The sequence below is a fragment of the Malania oleifera genome, chromosome 11, assembly GCF_029873635.1.
Source record: "Malania oleifera isolate guangnan ecotype guangnan chromosome 11, ASM2987363v1, whole genome shotgun sequence".
Lineage (NCBI taxonomy): Eukaryota > Viridiplantae > Streptophyta > Magnoliopsida > Santalales > Ximeniaceae > Malania > Malania oleifera.
This window is the reverse complement of record NC_080427.1, coordinates 43,970,183-43,993,024: the sequence shown is the minus strand read 5'-3', so window position 1 is coordinate 43,993,024 and position 22,842 is coordinate 43,970,183. Positions and strand designations below refer to the sequence as shown.

At 36.3% G+C, this 22,842-nt stretch overlaps 1 protein-coding gene across 4 annotated transcripts in view; it reads left to right on the top strand.

The window, feature by feature from the left end:
• Nucleotides 1–22,842, top strand: part of LOC131167892 (transportin MOS14) — a 148,831-nt gene that overhangs the window by 28,660 nt on the left and 97,329 nt on the right. For all 4 annotated transcript variants that reach the window (XR_009140175.1, XM_058126952.1, XM_058126951.1 and 1 more), the window contains exons 7-9: nucleotides 3,192–3,320; nucleotides 13,309–13,370; nucleotides 13,744–13,800. Coding sequence is in view for 3 of the 4 variants with exons in the window: in XM_058126952.1 (XP_057982935.1) it covers nucleotides 3,192–3,320; nucleotides 13,309–13,370; nucleotides 13,744–13,800 (248 nt within the window). In the remaining variant the exon portion in view is untranslated. The remainder of the gene's footprint in view (nucleotides 1–3,191; nucleotides 3,321–13,308; nucleotides 13,371–13,743; nucleotides 13,801–22,842) is intronic.

Below are 22,842 nucleotides of genomic sequence, written 5' to 3'. Positions count from 1 at the left end.
ACTTTTTCTTTAGACTAACTTACAGACCAAAGATTTGGGACCGTTGAAATATTTTCTTGGGTATAGAAGTATCTAGATCTCATATCGGAACTGTTGTGTCACATAGGGAGTATGTTCTTGATCTGTTGGATGAAACTGGCTTGTAGGGATCTAAACCAATTGATGCAACCATGAATTCTAACAACATGTTAATGTCGGATATGGGTGAATTTCTGACTTGTTGGAAAGTTGAATTATCTCAGAGTTATTCGGCTGGATATATCTTTTGCAGCAAGTGTTGTGAGTCAATTTCTAGATTTTCCGAGGATAAGTTATTGGGATGCAGTAATTTGCATCAATAGATATACAGATGCAGATTGGGCTAGATTGCCTTCTGATCGGAGATCCACCACCAAGTACTATATCTTGGTTGGTGGTAATTTGGTTTCTTGAAAGAGTAAGAAGAAAACTGTGGTGGCAAGGTCAAGTGTTGAATCAAAATATAGAGCTATGGCTCACACTACCTGTGAGCTTGTCTGGTTGAAGAACATGTTGGAAGAATTGGATTTTTCGCATCCTCAGCCTATAAAGTTGATGTGTGATAATCAAGCTGCTGCTCTTCATATTGCCTCCAACCCGGCCTTTCATGACTGGACGAAGCACATTTAATTGATTGCCACTTTGTTTGGGAGAAACTTGTGTAGAAGCTCATTACAACAACTTCTGTGAAGTTGGACATGCAGATTGCTGATTTGTTTACCAAAGCATTGGGGGGTGCTCGTGTTAAATTCATTTGTAACAAGCTAGGAGCATATGAAATTTATGCTCCAACTTGCGAGGGAGTATTAGAAGAACCATGTATGTCTTTTAGTACTATTATTACTGAATGTGTTGATATGTTAATTAGTGAGAGTTAGTAAGGGTATTATTGTCATTAGAATGTATTTAATTTGTATTATAAATAGAGGAAGAGACCTATCTTCAAGTTAGGTCATTCATTTTAATCTAATCTTAACAATTATCAAGTTTAATATTCTCTCCACTACTCCTTATGTTACTAAAATTACATTTCATATAGTCTATATTATTCGTACTTATCCTAAAACCTTTACCCTAAATCAGTTCTTCAAAATTCTAACTTAGATTCCACCCTACTTGTACTTTCATCAATCAAGACAATATCATCTGCAAAGAACATAGACCAAGGGATCTCTTTTTGTATATTCCTAGTAAGTCAATCAATTACTAAAGTAAAAAGATAAGGATTCAAAGTAGAGCCTTGATGTACTCCTTTTGTGTATAGTCTAGTATATAAAGTATCATCAGCTCTATGTTTAGCTTCTCTAATTTTCTTTTGCAATTTTTTCTTGCCTCACATTACTTATCAAGGTTTTTTTATATTTCTACAAGTTTTCAGTATTTTATACCAATTTCTTTTTGTGTAACGGCTTTTTGAACTTCTTGATCTCACCACCAATTCCTGTATATGAAAAAAGCAACATGATAATTTCGCGCTTAATAAAATTAATAATAATTACTTGCTGCAGATTAGGAGACTTTTGAAGGCTCTCTCTTTAGATGTTTGGTTGCTCTGTTACAGGAATTCCGAGATGGCAGCCCTCTTCTTTTTGCATTGTGATCTTGCATGGAGGATATGGAAGAATCTGTTTGGTATTACGGAAGAGGGTCTGCCCCTATTCAGTGGAAGGCTTGTTAGCCTTTTCATTCACTGGCTTTGGTAGAAGGAAGGATAAGGCAGCTCTGTGGAAGAGTGGAGTATTTGCAATCTTATGAGGGATAAGGCTGGAATGTAATGCACGGATATTTTCTGGGAAGAAACTTAATTGGTCACTGGTGTGGGATAAGGTTCTGTATATGGATTTTCTATGGTGTCTCATGTTTGAAATTTTTAGTGAAGTTAACTTTTAGGATTTACATATGGATTGGGGGAGCTGGTTGGTTTGATATCTTTCTCTTTCAATTTTTTCTGGTTTGAATGAGATTTACTTTGGGAGATATCCTACTCCCCCTTTTTGTAAATTCTTTCCCTTTTAATGAAATTTATTTTTTTTTATATAAAAAAATTTGAATATAAGAGGGTTGTGTGATATTAAGAAGAGATGTCTATTGAGGAGGTTTATCTAGACATTCTTTTCAAATTGTTTTTTCTACAAGAAATAATCTTTGATATTATGGATTTGGGGTGTGGGGGTCATAATGGGTATTTGGAATGGTAGGGTTATGAATTGGGATTACTTTCCTCTTATGGGGCAGCTGGTGGTATTTTAACTGTTTGGACACTAGGTTGGTTTCGAGGGTTAATTATTTAAGTGATTTTTCTCCTTTTTGTGCTGCTCAAAGTTAGCGTGGGGTGGTGGTGGTCTACATCTCTTTATGATTGAACTAGGCCTGCCATTATTCTCAGAGAGGGAATGAAGGAAGAGAAAAAGAGAGAAGAAAAAAAGGAAGAAGGGAAGTTACAGAAGGAAGATTGAGGGGTAAGGGAAGTTACAGAACTGTGGGGTGAATGAAGAAGAGAAGAAGAGGGGAAAAAGAAGAATGAAAGGGAAAGATGGGGGAACTGAAATGGAAGAATGAGATTGTTGTTGGGCTTTGATACCAAATAATGCAGGGATAGCATCAAGGATCTGCAGCAATGGGAGAGATTAGATGAAATTGAAGAGAGGAGAGGGGATATACCAGGGGGAAAACTAATGTTCAATTCCAATTCAAATCGAACAATAACTGCCTACAACATGGCTTTCACACACTATTTATAAGGAAGCGTCTTCACATGAAATTACATATAAACCCCTAAAACTACGTTACCTACAAACATATCCCTAGAATAAACAAATACTACAAACAAGCTCCCAAATACACATAATACTTTGCTAATTAAACTAAACACATAATAAACTACTAACTTAACCCAACAATTCCTTGACACCTCTTCATTATTCTCCAGCAATGATCTTCCAAAGGTCTTGCGTCTTTTCCTACATCAAGAGGGAGCATTGGCTTGGGGAGGTCCACCCTTTCTCTTGCAGCCTCTAACGTCAACTGAATTAGTTTATCTCACATGTAAACAGTCTTATTATAGTCCTATTTTTAGTTTCATTTTCCTGTAACAGATAAATGCTTACATAAATTTTACTGTTTTCACTGCATTCTTTGGACAATCTTACTCTGGAATTTCCCTTCCTTTACAGGGGCTACCCCAAGTTTTGCTATGTAGGATACAATATATCAAAGAAGTACTTCTTCTACCAGCTATTACTAATCACGAGGGGAAAGTAATTAGTGGTCTTGCCTGTTTGATGTCAGAAATTGGGCAGGCTGTAAGTATTTTGTATTCTATTTGGTGTATATTTTTATTCTTAGATAACTGATTTGACTGCCCATCATGCATATGTTATAAAGCTTTTACATTTGCAAGCTTCTGTCAGTGCTAAAACAAACTAATGTATTTATAGCTGAACTATTAAGCATATAAATCATATTTGCCCAGCTTGTCTAGTGCATAAATATTGTTAGAAGAGAATAGGTTACAGCAATTATGTTGTGTAAGTGAGGGTATTTTTGTCATTAAAACTTTTGTTATTAATATATAAGAGGGCAGACCTGGAGCTGTACTTAAGTCTCCAGGAAACTGCCACCTTAGTCTTTTTCTCTTGCTTTCTTCTTCTTCCTCTCTTCTTTCCTTCTCTCCTCCGTCTCTAACTTTACAACATTGTATCAGAGAATTAATCACCTTTAAATCTGATTTTTTTTTTTTATAATAAAAGAAAATATATTAAGAAAGAGAATGATCAATCAGAGTAAGAATACTAAATCCTCAAAAAAGAAAAAGGAGAAACATAAGCAAAAAGAAAAATAATAAAAAGCTGAAACTATCAAAGAAAATCCTTCATTAATCCCTTCTCATTGTAATTCACTGAACACTTCAAATCTTATATGCCCAGCTTGTCAACTGCATAAATATTGTTAGAAGAGAATAGGTCATTTCAGCAATTATGTGGTGTGAGTGGGGGTGTTTTTGTCCTTATAACGTTTATTATTATTAATATATAAGAGGGCAGACCTGGAGCTGTACTTCAGTCTCCAGTAAACTGTCGCCTTAGTCTTTCTCTTGCTTTCTTCATCTTCTTCTTTTCTCTTCTCTTTTTTTCTTCTCTCCGTCTCTAACTTTACAATATGGTATCAGAGAATTAATCATTTCTAAATCTTATTTTTTATAATAAAATAAAATATATTAAGAAAGAGAATGACCAATCAGAGTCAGGATACTAAATCCTCAAAACAGAAAAAGGATTAACATAAGCAAAAAGAAAATAAAAAAGTTCTGAAACTATCAAAGAAAACCTTCTTGAATCTCTTCTCATCATAATTCGCTGAACACTTCAAATTTGCTTATTCTCTTTGACCCTTCTTCACCTTAGATTTACCACCATTGAGCCTAACTTCATTACTCCATGATCAGACAACGTGAAGCCCAAGCTATCCAACAAATTCTGAGTTTGCATGTCTTTATCAGCAGATTCTTGGATTGGAATGGGCATAATTTCATCTTACCTTTAGTTCTTCCTTAGAAACATTATCCTTAAAAATATTAATTCCATAAAAACTTTCTTGAGGAGGCGATGCATAAGATAAATCCCCGAGACAATTAGAAGAAGAGTTGGAATAATCTTCTTGGTGCTTCCAAGTTTGATCTAAAAGTAAATGCCCATCACATTCAAAATCACTATCGTCTGCTATCATCCTTCAAAACTACCCCCCATTTCTTCCTACCCTTTCTTGTATTTAACCCTATCAACGATTGGCTCCTGCACTATACTTAAAAGACTTTTAGAATCTCTTGTAAGAGTTTTTCTCATTTTACCACCAGATGAACCTCGATTATCTTCAAAATGCTTCCTCCTTTGAAAACCCAATTGCTTTTCCTTACAATGAGCGCAAACCTTTCGACAATTCAAATTATTTGAGTTGACTCCCTTATCATCTAAATTCCCTTTTGAACCAACAGTAAAGTCCTGATTTTCGCCTCCCCAAGAATTAAAATTCTTAGGAGAAGATCCCCAAACTCAATATCAGAATCTTGCCTACAATCATTCCTCTCCATAATAGGAGATGTACCACTCTCTAGAAAATTAATAGAATATTTAACGACCCATGTATTCAAATTTACCTCCTTTTCTTTTTTGTTTTCAGAGCAACCGCTTCTCACCATAGAATGTTTTTGGAGACAATTGAAGTTTTGAAACGCACACATCTTTCTTCTGTTCTGAGGAGAGATTAATTCCGTACCTACACAGGTTTTCATGAGGCCTTTTTTTGATCAGAAACCTGACTAAGCATTTGGGCCTGCCCATTCGATTGGTCCAACTGCAATTTATCCTGCTGAATTTTTCCTCTCTAAACTAGCCCAATATGGAGCTAAAATTTTGCTCTTGGACCTCCTTAGCCAAAGCCCATCAAAAATTTTGATAGGCCTTTATTGCTGTCAAACAGCTGGCACATGTTTGTACTAATTGTCAAAGTCCTAGGTGCATCCCATCCGACCTTCATCATCTCATCGTCCATGTAGAAAACCCTAACCACCTTTGTTCCAGCCTCTTCCACCCGAAACCTTCTCCCTAAGTGACATTGATTGATCATGCAGAGTTTCTCCTCGTGCACCTTCCTTGCATTGAATGCACACCTCCTTAGGGATCGAGCAAGTTCCATCCTCAATAAACCACCGAGCTTCTTCATTAGGAACCAAGCAAGCGGCAATCTTCAGAATCGAACAAACTCCTTTAGCTTCAGTTGTTCTTGATACTATTTGATTCTAGGATGATGTTCATTACCCTTTTTACTTTCAACTGCGTTTTTGCTTGCCATACAAGAGCTCACCAAAGCGTCAAACTCTTCTCCAAACTAAAACCCCCCATTGCGTTTAGATCCGTCAAATTGGTTGGATCCTCCAACTATTTGTTTTGGCCTCAAGTGGCACATGTGTATAGTAACTCGAAAGGGAAGTCCAAGTATTTGTTGCATTCTCATCTATCTCCAGACTCCAAGGATTATGAAGATTGGATGTAAGAGAATGGCGTATTGCTTGTGTGGTTTTGAAATAGCATGGAGCCATTGATTGCTGTGAACGTAATTTTTCATAGAACAACCAAGGCTGTATGGGATGATCTTCGTGAAAGCTTCTCCCAAGATAAAAATCAAATTAGTATTTTTTGACTTATATGGGAAGTTCTTCAAAATTGAACAAGAAGGTAGGCCCATTAATGAGTAATATAATATAGCACATTGAAGGGTATATGGGAGGAACTAAACATCTATCAACCAGTTTTGACTTTCTGGAGTTTGTGTTATGGCGGCTGACAAGGAAGATAAGTGTTGTAGGTGGTGGTGTGGTTTAGTTGAACAAAGCCGAGCTTTTGAAGTTAGCAATGGTCGTTTTTAATCAGCAAGAAACCACAACTATTTGATCGGAGAAGAATGTCCACATAGTGCTGGTATCTAGGTTTTTAGAAGGAGCGTGGAAGCTAGTGAAGGTAGTTGGGGTTGTGCTTGGGGAAGATGAAACAAAGAACATTGGTCTAGGTAGCTTTGTTTTCGCCTTTGACCTAGGCCAAGTAATTGAAAAAGGAGTTGTGTGTTTTTTTTTTTTTGGTTTTAACTAAGTTGGGTCAACTTATTGAATAGGCCCATAGTCTTGGTAAAAAAGAATTAGGCCATCCTTTGGAAACAAAGGAGGTTTCTTTTGACTTGGGCCATTCTCAGATAAACCATTCATTTAAACAGGCCCATTGTCTGAATAATGTGGACCAAGCTCAAGAGGCTCTTTTAAATGTTCAAGGAATTATTCAGTGCTCAATTAGCGCCTTAAAGGTGCCTTCCAATGGAGTTTGAAAAGAGCAAGGATGTTTGGTTGGGATGGCTAGGAGTGATGGATCAAAGAGAGAGTAGGACCAAGCCCAAGAGGCTCATTTAAATGTTCAAGGAACTATTCAGTGCTCAATTAGTGCTTAGAGGTTCCTTCCAATGGAGTTTCAAAAGACCAAGGATGTTTGGCTAGGATGGCTGGGAGTGATGGATAAAAAAGAGAGCACTTGTGTGGAGTTATTATGGAAGGATCCTTCTCAACTTGAGCAGCAACTTGAGCAGCTGTTACCAGAAGTTGGAGGTCAAGCTGAGGAAGATCAGAAGCTTCTTGCATTTCAAACCCAAAATTCTCCTGTTAATCAGTGTAGGTAGACAAGGGACATAATAGGTATGCTGTCTTCCAAGCAGATTTCGGGTATAAACCACACCTTGCAATGTTCAATTTCAAAGCATATTCTTGACAGTCGAGAGGGTTTGCCATATTCATAAAAAATAAGCGACAATATTGAAATAAAGAGAAAGAGGTGATGAAGGAAAGTTCTATTTCAAACAATTTTGGTGTTTTTGTCGATGGTTGTGTTCTGGAGTAAGAGGATGCTGCAACAAACGTTTACACTAGTGATGGTGTTTTAAGTAGAATATCTGATGTCTCAGACCTTAAGGCAAAGGGATTTAAGGATCCTAAGGTTTATACTCGTCAGAAGATTGTGTAGATGGGTTCGGATATGAAAAAAATATTCGAAGAAAAAAGAGAGCACTCTGGTGAGGTAGTTCCAAATATTTTAAAGAGAAATTTAGAAGGAGAATTAGTTTTTATGGAACACTACATGCTAAGGAAAAGGGGGGCAATTCTTGTGATGGGGTTAGCAAAGGAAAGGGGGTATTGAAATGGGGGGTTTTCTTAGATAATGAAAGCCATGGTCTAAAGTGAGTTTGATCTTGGTGGGGGTTTACTATTGGATGAAATTAGGGAGCAATATGGATATGTTTCTAGCTTCAGTAATGGTTTAAGGGGCTTATCATATGTACACCCATGCCCTTTGGATGGATTGGAGGGGGTCTGTTTTTTCGAAAATGATGATTTGGTTAATGAGCTGCAGTGCAAGGACGGTATTTTACCAACACTAGTGGAGGAGATTTCAAGGAAGGATTTTGAAGTTCAAGATCTCATGGATAAATTGGATTTAAAGTTTTGTGATTCTGGGGGAAATGAAGTGGGTCTTGATGGGTGTAAAAACAGAGCTAAAAAGTTTCAAAGGAAGCTAGCTAACTTGATGAGTTTGGTGAACTATGAAGGAAAAAGATTGAAGAGGGGGTTCCTTGTTAAGTTGTTAATTTTTATTTTTCTTTTTCCTTTTTATTTTAATATAATATAATTTTTTTTTTGGGATGGACTTCTTGTCCTCTTTCATTGTAACTTCTCTTTCTGTATCTAATATACTTTATTTTATTATAAAAAAAAACAAAATTAAGAGGCAAAGGGCAGATTTTTTTTTTTTTTTTCCTTTGATAGTGAAAGAAAATTTTGTTGATTGGAAGAGCATTTACATGAGGAAGAATGAGACATCTCCTGAAAAAACCCTGGAACTATCCAGAAAAAAAACTAATAAGTACCAAAAAAGAAAAGGTCAACAAGCCAATAGGTTCGTCCAATCTCTTTGTATCTGGTGGAAACTAAATCCTCTGAAAAATCCAAACCAGCATACGACAGTGAGTCTAAATACTGAATTTTATCCCAAATCAGTGCTCAATTTAATTTCTTCCCTGTGAATATCCTTGCATCACACTCCAACCATGTTTCCTATAAAACTACAAGTAATTCACGCCAGCATAGAAGTGCCTTTTCCTTCCTTCTACCAAGGCATGTGAAAGAAATAGCGAACAATTCTCCCATCGAAGGCTTTGTAGTTGATTGTCATTTTGTGAGGATGCTGTATTGAAGAAGATTGTAAGGACTCCTTTTTTGTAAAATCTGTGGATTAGTTAGGCGTTGTTTTTACAAAGCCTTTAGTTAAGCAGCGAACAATTCTCTCATCGAAGGCTTTGTAGTTGATTGTCATTTTGTGAGGATGCTGTATTGAAGAAGGTTGTGAGGACTCCTTTTTTGTAAAATCTGCGGATTAGTTAGGCGTTGTTTTTACAAAGCCTTTAGTTAAGCCTAATTTGTCTAGTGGTCATAACAAGTTGGGGTTGGGTGATATTTACATGTCTCCAACTTAGTACTTTATTTCAGCAATTAGGTTGTGTGAGTGGATACGGGTGTACAAAAATTACCAAAATATTGTAAACCAAACTGAAATGTGTCTCAGTTTGGTTTTTTAGTATTCGGTGTTGGTTTGGTTTTAAAAATAAAAATTTTTAGTTTTGGTTTTGGTTTTGGTTTTGGGCCCAAAATTGAAAACCAATATAACAAATTATTGATTATATAATTTTATGTAATATTAGTGATAATATACTCACATTTATATTTTTTATCATTTTAGCTGTCAGCAATGCCTGGACTTCCATATTGAAAAATTTAATAAAACTTCTTGCAAATCATTTTGATGGGGATCAACATGCACCTCGAGTATCTTTCGCGGATATTGTGACACGTGGACGACCACCCGAAGTCCACCATTGATGTGAACTTTATTTGCAGCAATTGAAGCTTCTATTAAAAGCTAGCTTGGAAAGTGGATGACAATTTGCATGTCAAATAGTCTTGGTTTTACAAGAAGCACAACAACTTGCAAGTCAAAGAGTCTTGGGTTTTCAAGAAGCATTTATTTCATCTTAATATTCTTAGACTCCACTATCATAATTATTCTAGTTCCTAGGCACCTATTTCCTATGGCAAACTATTTCCTATGACAAACTATTTCCTTGGAACCTCATTACTTATGTTTTAAGTGTTTTATTTTACTCTTGTATTTTCTTTAATCTTGTAAGAAGCCATGTGCAAGTCATGTGCATGTAAGGCTATAAGTATGTCATCACTTGTATTGTAAAAGGCATCTTGCATTATCAATTAAAAAAAAAGAAGCTTTTGCTTGAACTTTTGAATCTTGTTCCTCTCCTTGTGAGTGAGTAGTGTGAGGCTACGTTCTGTCTCCTCAGAGATTGGGTGGTGAGAGACCACGACGACATCAACGTCATCATCAACACTACACACCCACACCTCTTTCATAGCTCACAGCCTCAACCACCTCAAGCTTCATTCTTGTCTCAAGATTCCTAAGGATCAACAAGCTTGTTTGTGGTGCGATCGAGTACTCGTGTGTCTCGGTGTTTGACATATACAAACCTTTTGGTAAGCTCGTTTCAATTCCTTGTTTGTGACCATCTAAAACAGCCCCTAAAAGTATGTTGTAAGCCTCGAAACTCTACCCGAATCCTTGATTGAAAAACCTTGTTCATTCTTTTTGACTCTTCCTAGATTTTCAACATGAACATGCTTGCTAGTACTGTGCTTAGGGATTTTTGATTTGTACGCTAGGACTTGTGATCTACGACTTCTAATATAACATCTTTTAGAGTGAACTTGATTACTTGAATCAAATGATCAACTAAGTGCTTTTGAATTTTTTATCATATATGTTTTCAAAATCTCAACAACTTGTGATCATTAGAATATGTTTGTGATGTTCATGCTTGAGTAATTCAATTCTTCTCATAGATTGTGATATTGTGTGTGTGCTTCAAAGAGGGTCAACCGTAGGACTAGGGCTACTTAGAACCGTCCAACACCACATTTTAGGCTTTTTACTGTAGCTAATAATTCCCTGAATCCAATAACAAGAAATCAAGTAATTTATTTTGACGAGAGTTTTATTGGAGGAAGAAGAATGGGACATGCATGGTCTTTTATGACTTACATCAGGTCAGGAGACCTTTAGAGGCTCTATCTTCAGATGTCTGTGTTCTTTGTTTTAGCTGTTCAGAATCTGCATTGCATTTGATTATACATTGCTATTATGCTTGGATGATATGGAATGAGCTATTTGGTATTTTAGGCAAATGTTGGATGAGTTCAGAGGCAGTGGATGACTTTTTGGCGGTTTTTTTGTTGGTTTTTGCATGAAAAAGGAAAGGGCAGCGCTCTGGAAATGTGCTATATATATATTTGCAGTTTTCTGGGGGTTGTGGATGGAGTGTAATGCGCATATATTTCTAGTGAAGAAGTCGTCATTTGCTGCTTTGGGAAAAGATACATTGTTTGGCTTCTTTTTGGCATGTGGAGTAGGGGAATTTTATGGGATTGAGTTTTTGTGATAGTCAACATCATTGGCGTTATGCATTAGATTGTTAGTTCATGCTGGTTTTTTTTTCCCCCCTTCTTTTTTTAGTTTCCCAATTTTTTTCTTTGTTTTTTATCTGGAATTTTCCAGACTCTGTTAAGGAGATATCTTATTGTCCTGGCTGTATGATCTTAATCTATTGATGAAATTCTTCTTTTTTTATGGAAGAAAAAAAGGATGGTGAGGCTCCTTAGCATGTGGTTTTTTGATGTGGGACAAGTATCTTGCCCTTCTGCAACAGAAAGGTTATGCTGCCCACCTCCCAAATTTCCCATACCACATTGGTTGTGCATGGGAAGGGAAGAGATTACCCTTCCTATAAATATTAACTCCACCCTTCCCCTACCCCATCTCACCTTCTGGGCTTATGAGGCAGGCCCAGGTCTGGTAAATGTTCCTGATCCACCCTCCTAGGAGGTTCAACAATACAGTTCAAAACATTTAAAAAAAACTGATTTAAACCAAATCAAAGCGGTAAACCAGCTGTTTGGTACCGATGGTATGAGGTTTAGTTTCGATTCATAAAATCTGGAAACTGAAGAGTTCAGTTTGGCGTTCGGTTTTGATTGTAGTAGAACCATGAAAAACCGATTACACCTCTATGAGTGGGGGTAGTTTTGTTCTTAAGACTTTTACTATTATTAATATATAAGAGGGCAGACGTGGAGCTTTACGTAAGTCTCCAGGAAACGGTGGCCTTTGTGTTTCTCTTGCTTTCTTCTTCTCTTCTTTTCTTCTTCTTTCCTCGATCTCTAACTTTACAACAAATATAATCTGATTTTCAGATTTGACATGAGCTGTCTGAATCTAGCTGATCCTCAGATTTGGAATGTGCTGATTACCACCGAACAATGATCAATCTCGTAATTTAGTGTATAAATGCTAGCTCGTATAAGATACGTTTCTAGCTCTTCTAATGCCAGAAATAATTTATTATTTGATGAGAGGTCGATTAATTCGATAGCTATTGTCATACATGCTGTTAAAATAAGCTGCCATATGTGATCTGAATTTCTGGCAATGATTGCTAAATTTAGTGGGAGAAATGCTCTGTTGAACAGTTGTTTTTATACTGGTGGTGAATTTCTGGTGAAGATTTCCAAAGTTTGACAAGTGATCTTTTTGCTCTGCTTGGTTAGTTGTGTCAAGGAAGCAGTTCTATATTATGTTCTTTTTGTTATATTTGATCTGAGCTTGATGTATTGGATTAATTGCCTTTTTTCGAGCTGGGTTAATATATGGAGCTTAATTTTCACTAAAAGAAAAACTCAGGAGTAGCATATGCTATGGTTCCATACTCCAACTCAGCACTAGATCTAGCTACAATGATTTGAATATTTTCCTGGACTTGTCTCGTACCAATACACAATATGTCAATATCCTGTAGTTGATCTGTTGTATGGAAATCCACCCCATATGACATCTATGTATTCTTTAATCAAATTTGACTGTGATTCACTATGATAAAACATGAACCAGTGCAGATTTGAGATCCCTCAGAATGTGCGTATAGCATCTGAGGACCAGGTCGTGAGCCTCAATAAATTGACTTACAACATTCACAATGGTACAAACTAGGGCCCTAAGTTGATTAGTTAAACAATAATGAGGTTAGGGTTAGGGCAAGAGATAGAAGAAGAAGAAAGAGGAGATTAAAAAGGGAACCGTCAGCCAGAGCAGAGAATTAATGTTCACTGCCTAGGTCTTAATTTTAAAATTTTTTCTTGTGAGATCAATACCCGTCACAAGGCTATGCTCCTCCTCATCAGTAAGAATATAGTGGAAGAGGTGGGTTCAACGGTCTGCAAAGGTGTTTCATGGAGGCACAAGGCTGCGCCACTCCTCGAGCCAACATGATTAGCTAATTTAAAAGGCTTTAACTAATTTGGCAGGAAATGGTTGGATATGGGACTTTTTGACTTAATTTTGTTAGATTTTCTTTTTTATTTTCTTCTGTGTCTATTTTGTTGTTTTTTTTTTTTTTGATTTTTGACTTGTCCTCCTTGTAGTTTCTCTTTCCTCCCTACTAATAAATTTCGTTTTGTTATGTTTAAAATTTCTGTACCATTGACTTCTGTACATCTTTGTTGTATATTAGGTAGCATCAATATACTTTTCTCTAAGAATCTGTCCCATTAACTTTTCCTACTTGTTTCTTGCACAATAGGCACCATCTCTGATTGTAGAAGCCAGCGCTGAAGCACTTGCATTGGTAGATGCACTATTGAGGTCATAATTCAATCTTTCAATTTTTAATAAATTGATTTGAGGAGATTTTTACTATGTACGTAATTAGTATATGTAGGAAACTGTTAGACCATGTACTGCATGTTCCTCAGGCATGCATATGCTGATCTATTTTTGAGTCTCTTAAAGAGTGCTTAAATGATTAAACATGATCCCAATCCTATATAAATTAGAATACTGAGAATCTTCACAAAAAAATGGTGGGGAGCATGGAAAATCACAGAATAAGACTCTGTAGAACATAATTTTGTCTCTTTCTCTTGCAATACTGATTGATCAAGGTGATAATTTCTTCTTACCAGGCATCTTATATCTGTGTGCTGTACAATGTCTAATGTGTTCAGTATGATGACAGTTGTGTAGCATTTCCAAGTGAAGATTGGGAGATTGCCGATTCAACTTTGCCATTTTGGTACTTTTTTTTCCCATTGTTTTTCCATTGTGTATAGTTGTTTCTGTTAATTTCCAAACCAATATTATAGACTGGAATGTAGCTCAACTGTCTAGCACTTTTTTTTAATAAATAATAAATGAACTATATTAAAAGAGGAGTAAAAAAAAAAAAGCTATGGGTGGACTTGAAGTCCTTGGCGAGATTGTTGAATAATTGGGCAAAATGGAAGGCCTAACCTCAATGATAGGTCTCTCGCTCTATTTGACTATTTGTAGCATATGTCAAGTACAATGCCAATGACAATAATACCCTTACTAACTCATGCTTACTGACATAACTCTAGGACATACTAATAATGCTAAGTGACCAAATAACCGTTAACACTCCCCCTCAAGCTTAAGCATATATATCATATGCTCTTAGCTTGATACAAATGAATTTCACATGATCACCTCCCATCGATTTAGTAAACATATCAGCAAGCTGAAAATCAAACTTCAATAAGTGTTTGTAATGAGCTTTTGCACAAATTTCTCTTGAGCAAAGTGGTAATCAACTTCAATGTGCTTTGTCCCCTCATGGAAGATTGGGTTGGAGGCAATATAAATAACAACTTCGATTATCAGACATCAAATCCATAGGCTGAGAATGTAGAAAACCTAGTTCTTACAACATGTTTAACCAGACTAATTCACATGTAGTGTGAGCCATAGCCCTATACTCAGACTCAACACTTGAGCTGTCCACCATAGTTTGTTTCTTACACTTTTATGAAACCAAATTACCACATACAAAGATACAATACTCAGTTGTGGATCTTCGGTTGGAAGGTGATGCAGCCCAATTTGTGTTTGTATATCCTTAAATACAAATGTGACCCTGACCTTGATATTAGAGACCTCTCCTTGGTGCACCTTTGAGATTTCTCAACATGCGAATTACTGCATCCTAGAAACTTGTTCTTGTGGAATTGAGAAACTGACTCATAGCACTTGTTGTGAATGATATATCTTGTTGAGTGACTGAGATAATTCAATTTTCCAACAAGTTTTCGGTACCGTTCTAGATTAGGCAACAGATCACCCGAATTTGTCACTAACCTACAATTGGGATCCATGGCAGTGTCAACAGGTTTGGATCCCAGCAGCTCAGTCTCATCTACATGATCAAGAACATACTTTGCGACAAGATGGTTATCATATGAGATCTTGATGCTTTTATACCCAAGAAGTACTTCAATGTTCCCAAGTCGTTGGCATGAAACTTACTCTGTAATAAAACCTTCAAGTCCTGGATGCCTTTATCATTGTCACTAGTGATCACAATGTCATTTTGCATACACAATAAGCAAAATCCTGCTAGATGGAGTATGACGATGAAATATGGAGTGATATTGCATATCGTTGGAGGCCAAACTCAAGTACCATTGCACTGAATCTACCCGACCATGCTCTAGTAATTGATTTTAAACCATATAATGATTTCTTAAGCCGACAAACTGAGCTTGACTCCCCTCTAAGCAACAAGCCCAGGTGGTTGCTTCATATAGACCTCCTTCTAAGATCACCATGTAGGAGAGCATTCTTCACATCTAATTGATACAGAGGCCAAGACAAGTAGTGGCTAAGGAGATGAGCAAATGTACTAAGGTAAGTTTAGTGACTGGACAAAATATGTCCGAATAATACAAACCATACACTTGAGTATATCCCTTAGCAACAAGGTGAGCCCTCAATGAGCCTTGGAATTATTTGGATTGACCTTCACAGGATAAACCCATGACAACCAACCACAAACTTATTAGGAGGAAGAAGTACCAAATGCTAAGTATCATTATCATGTAGCACTCGCATCTCTTCAACCATTGCAATAGTCCACCCATAATGGTATAGGGCTTTAGAATAGGTTTTGGAAGAACGACAGAAGATGGAGTACACTCAAAATAGTAATATGAGGGTGACAATAAATTGGATGTTGGGTACAAGTGTGTTTAACTTTCCTAGCAGCTATAGGAGGATCAACATCATAGGAAATAACATCATTAGATGAGGAAACTAGAGGTGCGGTAGTAGAAGTTGGAGGAGGTTCTCCCCCCTTGAGTTGCTGTGTGTATATTTGAAAATTGGAATGATCCAAGTGGCAAGAAGTACTCTAACTGGATAAAGATGTAGGATAATTAGGCATAAATAATTGGTGGGAGTGATTCATCAAGGTCAACGTAACTCAAGGATTCAGATTAGTATGGTGTAGACTCGAAAAAGGTGGCATTAGAAGAGACAAAGAATTAATGTAAAGTGGGGGCTATAACATTGATATCCTCGTTGAGTATAGGAATAACCCTGAAATGTACATTTGGTAGCATGAGTATCCATTTTGTCCCTTTCTAGATTTAACTGATGAACGAAGGACATAACTGAGTATATGAGGAGGAAGGGAGAACAAAGTAGCCTCGTTGAAGAGAATTGAATGTGGGATTTTACCATTAAGGACATATGATGACATTTTATTTATGAGAAAGCAAGTGGCGAGCATAGCATCACTCGAAAGTCTTTCAAGAGATTCATTTGATATAATAGGGTTCGAGTGAGTTCAAGAATATGTCTGTTTTATGCTCTGGAACTCCATTTTGTTGTGGAATGTGGGTGCAAGATGGTTGATGAATCATGCTAGGGTTAGTCATATAGGTAGTGAATTGAGTGCTAAAGTACTCCTTAGCATTATCACTACGAAGTATATTGACTAGCATATCAAAATGAGTCCTTATTTGAGAAGAGAAGGCACAAAAGATATTGAACAACTCAAAATGATCTTTCATTAAATACAACCAAGTCATCCTGGAGTAGTCATCGACAAATGTAACAAAGTACCAAAACCCCAACTTCGACATGACACGATGAGGACCCTAAACATCAGAATGGACTAGCATGCAAGGTCTAACCGCTTATTTGTCAACTTGGGAAGCAATAGGAACATGGTGAAGTTTTCCTAATGGACAAGACTCGTACTCAAGATTAGACACAATACTCAATGTGGAACTGGCTGTTTCAACTTGTCCAAGGACGGATGACCAAGGAAACAATGGATTTGAAGTGGTGTAGTAGCGGCTGTGCAGACAATGGGAGGAGAGAACGACTCAAAATAGTAAAGCCCACGAGCCTCACATCCTATGCCAATTGCCTTCCTCGTCTTCAAATCATGAATAACCACAGGATTAGGAAGGAAGGTTATAGAACAATTCAGTGACTTTGTAAGCTTACTAGCTAACATGAGATTGTAAGGGGATTTATGAATGAATGAAACAGAACCAAGTGAGATGGAGTAGGATTTACTGTTCTTATCCCTTTAACTGTAGTAGTGGACCCATCAGCAAGGGTGTCTTGAGGTAGATTTTTAGGATATAAGAGGGAAAAAATAAGTTGGTTGCACTTGTCGTATGATTAGTGGCTGTAGAATCGATAACTCAAGGACTAGTGAGAGAGATACTAGATGACATACAGGTTGTCGGATTACCTTTTTCGGCAAAACATGCAATGTGAAAAATTGTTGGTTGAGACGATTGATACTGTAGAAACCTTGAATACTCGTCCTTTGATATAGTCACAATGTGTGGTTCACTCAAAAAACAGGTGACTAATAAGGGAACCATACTTTTGGGATTTGCAAACTCCATCCAATAGTCACAAACTTAGATCAATGATAACAAGATTAATTTTTGGAACATCGGAACAACTACGAACAAAGTGACCCACCATGAACTATTCACAAATAAATCAGCGCAAGGCTGCCACAGAACCAAGAAACTTTGACAGAGCCCCAAGAAACCAGCAGACAACATCGGAACCATTGGAGCAACCACGAACAAGGTGACCTACCATGAAAGAGTCACAAAGAAATCAGCACAAGGCTGCCACAGCATTAAGAAACTTTGACATAGCCCCAAGAAACCAACATATTGCACTTGAACAATTAGAGAAATCCTCTACAAGGTGACCCACCACAGACGATTCACAAATTAGTCAGCATAAGGCTGCCATCGCACCTAGAAATTTAGACACAGCCCTAATTGACTAACACAGAGCGCTGGAACAATCAAAGCAGCCACAAACATGGTGAATCATTGAAGCTAACATGGACAGGTCACTAACAAACTGATATAACAGTCACAATGTCACAAAAACAGCTTATGAACATTGCCATTGCTCCAAGAGACTCAGTGACTCACCAATGACGTTTACTAACACCAAACAAAAACTAACGAATTACCACAATTCCATGGTAAATAAAGATTGGATCTTTGAGCAAAACACATGCCAAACAACTTGATACTATGGTCTATGGAAGGAATCAGAACATTCTGGAGGAAAAAGTTAGAAAAAGGTGGCTGAAAACTCTCACATGCGCTGGCGCGTGGGGGCCGCTTTGGCTTTTTGGAGGGTGTTTCCCGGCAATGACTGAGTTTGGTTTGGTGGTAGTGTTTACGTTGGATCATGCTTTGATACCATGTTGAATAATTGGGCAAAATGGAAGACCTAACCTCAACGATAGGTCTCTCCCCTATATTTATGATATATGTCAAGTACTATACCAATGACCATAATACCTTTATTAACCTAACATAACTAACACATACTAAACAACAAACATCAACAAAACTAAGCCTTAATTCTCACTTGGTGGCGTTGGCTACATGAATCATTTTTTGTCAATTTATTCGATCATGGACAATTTCTTTCGACATATTCAAGGCTATTAAATCCTTATTATCTCATTCCAAGTTATTTTAGGTGTACCCCTACCCTTTCTATTGCCCCTCACAGTAACTAACTCACTTTTCCTCACTAGTACATTAAGTGACCTACATTGCAAGTGCCCAAACCATCTGAGTCATCCCTTCCTTATCTTATCTTCTACGAGATCTACCCCTAACTTACCATGAATATGTTCTTTTCTTAATTCATCTTTCAATGTCTCATCTATCCAAGCATTCTCATCTCAACAATTTTTACTTTTTTGGATATGTTATTTCTTAGTTGCCCAACATTCTAATCCATATAGCATAGCTGGTCTTATAGCAGTCTTATAAATCTTCCTTTTTAATTTTAAGGGTATTCTACAATTGCAAAGCACACTCGAAGGACTTCTCTATTTTATCTAACCTGCTTTAACTCTATAAATTACATCCTCTTCAATTTCTTCTTCAGCTTTCATAATAGATCCAAGGTATTGAAATCTACAAGATTTATTTATTTATTCATCATCAAGTTTAACTTTGTTTCCAATATTCCTCTTACTATTATTGAAATCACATTTCATATATTTTGTCTTATTTTTACTTATCCTAAAGCCCTAGATTCTAAAGCTTCTCTCCATAATTCTAACTTACCCTTTACTTGACCCCAAGTTTCATCAATCGATGCAATATCATTTGCAAACAACATACACCATGGAACCTCTTTTCGGGTAATCCTAGTAAGTTGATCCATCACTAAAGCAAAAAGATAAAGGCTTAAAGCTGTTCCTTGAGGTACACATATTATGATTGAAAATTCTCTAGTCTCTTCACCTAATCTCCTTACACTAGTCATTACTCCATTGTACATATCCTTAATGACATCAGTATACTTACTACATGCACCTTTTTTTTTTTCTTTCTAAAGCCCACCATAGAACTTCCCTAGGTATCCTATCATATGGTTTCTCTAAGTCAATAAATGCCATATGCAAGACTCTCTTCTTTTCTCTAAATATTTCCATTAATCTTCTTAGAAGATATATAATTTCTGTAGTAGATCTTATGGGCATAAAACCAAATTGATTTTCTATGCCCTTCGCTCCTGGCCTTAATCTTTGTTCAACTACCTTTTTCCATAGTTTCATCATATGACTTATAAGTTTAATTCCACAATAATTATTACAATTTTGAATATGTCTTTTATTTTTGTATAATTGTATATAGGTATTAAAGTGCTTTTCCTTCATTCATATGACATTTTCTTTGTTCTTGTAATTGTGTTAAGTAAATTAGTTAATTACATAATTCCGTTATCGCCTAAGCATTTCCAAACTTCAATTGGGATGTTATTCGGTGTGAACCCTTAAACTCGGGTCCGGCGCGTTATACCTGATAGAATCCTGATAAATCATAAATCCTTACATACATTCGCAGCGGAAAACATAAACATAATCTCCGTATAGCATTATACTGTAATACCATAATGTCATAATACCAGAGTTTACTATTTTCTATCTATAGATTCTTAAAATCCAACCATCAATTGCATTTCCATAGATACATAATTCCCAAAACATTTTAGTATTTTCACAACCATTCTTTACTCAACATCCTTAAAATCATAATGACATAAAACATAAAGCATATATATTTACATCCAAAACGTCATCAACATATACCCTGTTTCTTTATATTTCTAAAAAAAACTAAATACCCTCGAGCTCCCTAAGCCTGACCTCGAGGATGTCCTGGAAAAGAAATAATCATATGCGAGTGAGACACATCTCAGTAAGGGAAGAAATATATATATTAAAATAGCGTGTGACTAACATGAGGTATAAAGATATCATTTTAAATACATTTGCAAATCATTATCATAGCATTGAAATCGTTTTCTGAACCTAAACAATCACATGCAAATATTTAACCCACGAGATTACCCAAGAATAGGGGTGATTACCTGCCCATACAAGTAGCACCCCTTTGCCCTGATACTTAGGTAACCCTAAAATCACAACTGAAGCATACCAGGATAGTCACCTTACTCAGTAAGCCGTCAAGTATTAGATTAATCTTGTACTCACACAGTTTAATAATAATTTACCGGTAAAGACCCTAAGGACAGGGAAATCTACCCGCCCATGCAAGTAGGTTCCTTCTGCCCAAGTACGTTATGCAGTTACTGCCACATCTGAAGTTACTTGTGCACTCGCATTTCTTAGCAAGCCCTCAGGTGAAGAGTACGCCCTGCCCAAATCATAGCATATTCTACGTACATAAATACTTCTAATATCATAATACATCATTCCTTCTGTCTTTATTTAATCATACACATCCATTCATGTTCATAATTTAACATTGCATTTCATTTCACTTTAAGTGACTTTTTCCCATTTGTATCGTTCACGTTTCACATTTCATTTAATTGCATTGTCATTTCATTGCATAACGTTTTCATTTCATTCCTTCGTACTACAGTTGGTCTTTAGCCATCATCAGTTAGTCCACATAGAAATGCGCTAGAATCTGCTAATGGTTAGTCCACATAGAAATGCGCTAGGATCTGCTAACATGGTTGCCTTTCAGCTGTCTTACATTTACATGGTTGCACTTAACATACACAAGCAACATTGTCCATATCATATTTTATTCTCAATACTTTACTTACTTAACCTACATCTCATACATTTAATATATATATTTGCACAGAATCTCATGCCACACAATTTAATAGTAAAATTCATTCATATTCCTGTAAAATAGGCCAACCCACATTTAACATTTATATGCTGAAATTACATTTTATTTCTTACATAAATTCCTCAGAAAATTACTTTTCACTTTTATCCGTTTACTTTCACATATACATAGCTATATAAGCATTCCTAGGCTCAAAAAACATGGTTTTACATGGTTGGCATTTTTAAATCCACATAAATATATATATATAACACATAATCCATTTTAATTCATGAAAAACCTGATTTAATACATAAATTTCCCCCTTACCTGAATTTCGAGCTACGCTGATAGGATCCCCGAACTGATACCACAGCGTTCACCTGGACCCTGAATTCAAAAATCCTATTTAATTAAATAAAGTCCTACTAACTCAAATCTTAAGAAAACACCTTTTTACTAATTCCTAGGTTCCAGATAATATTATTTGTTAAGGAATTCCCAAAATAACTCACTTACCCTGATTTTGAGATGCTTTTCAAACCTTTCAATCTAACGATCAGCTCCTACAACCTTGCAGAGAACGATCCTACGAACCTCGTGGTGGTTCTAGATCGTCAAACCAGGTCAAATCCGGCGCGAAATCAAAGAGAGAAGGCTGGGAGACCGTTTTAGAGAGAGAGAGGATAGAGAGTTCGCGAGTTCACGCTGAAAAATGAAGAACAACCTATTTATAGACAGGGCTTCGTCAACGAGACATGTGGATTCGTTGACGAGTTTTAGAAGGACACTCGTCGACGAGGACAGGACATTCGTCGACGAGGCCTGCTGTCCCTCTTCTAATTTATTTCCTTTTTCCTTATTTCCCATTAATCCATTTCATTTATTGTATTTCCTAATTATTTTAATCTCCGGGTCATTACATTCGGTCTTATAATTTTTTCATTTTTCATCTTTTTTCATGCACACTTAACTTTGTTCACTTTAGTCTTGCTAATAAATCTCACATTTTTTAGCCTTTTCTTATTTTTCAATTCTAAGTTTAAGTCGTCTATTTGGTTTTTCATTAAATAACTTACGAACGTAACTTCACCATCTTTGTTTTATATCCTCTTCCTTAACCAAGACAGGATCATCCTCACTTCTGTTATGTTTTACATTACCTATGTCCTTACTTTTTCTTCTCTAGCTGTAGCAAGTTTAAATATATCTCTTTCCACTTCTTTTGTATCTAATTTATCATACAAATTATTAAACGATCTATGTTTAGCTTCACTAATGGTCTTTTTTGCATCTTTTCTTACCTTTTTATACTTTTCAAAGCTGTCCATGTTTATACATATTTTTTCCATGTTTTATGCCAATTTTTTTTTTTTAATCTTTACAACTCTTTGGACATCTTGATCCCACCTCCAACTTTCTTTGCTATTAGAAAATCTTCCTCTTGATTGACCTAAAATTAATCTCTTATGATAGTGCTTATGTTCCTCAAGTAGGCTTAGCAGAAAATCTTAAGAGACAATTTTAGGAAAATATGGATAGTATTATATAAGGCATATGAGGAACAAAGAAAATATTTATAGGAGCATATCTGAATGGACACATTGAAATGGATAATAAAGATTATGAGATGATACATGAAAGATATG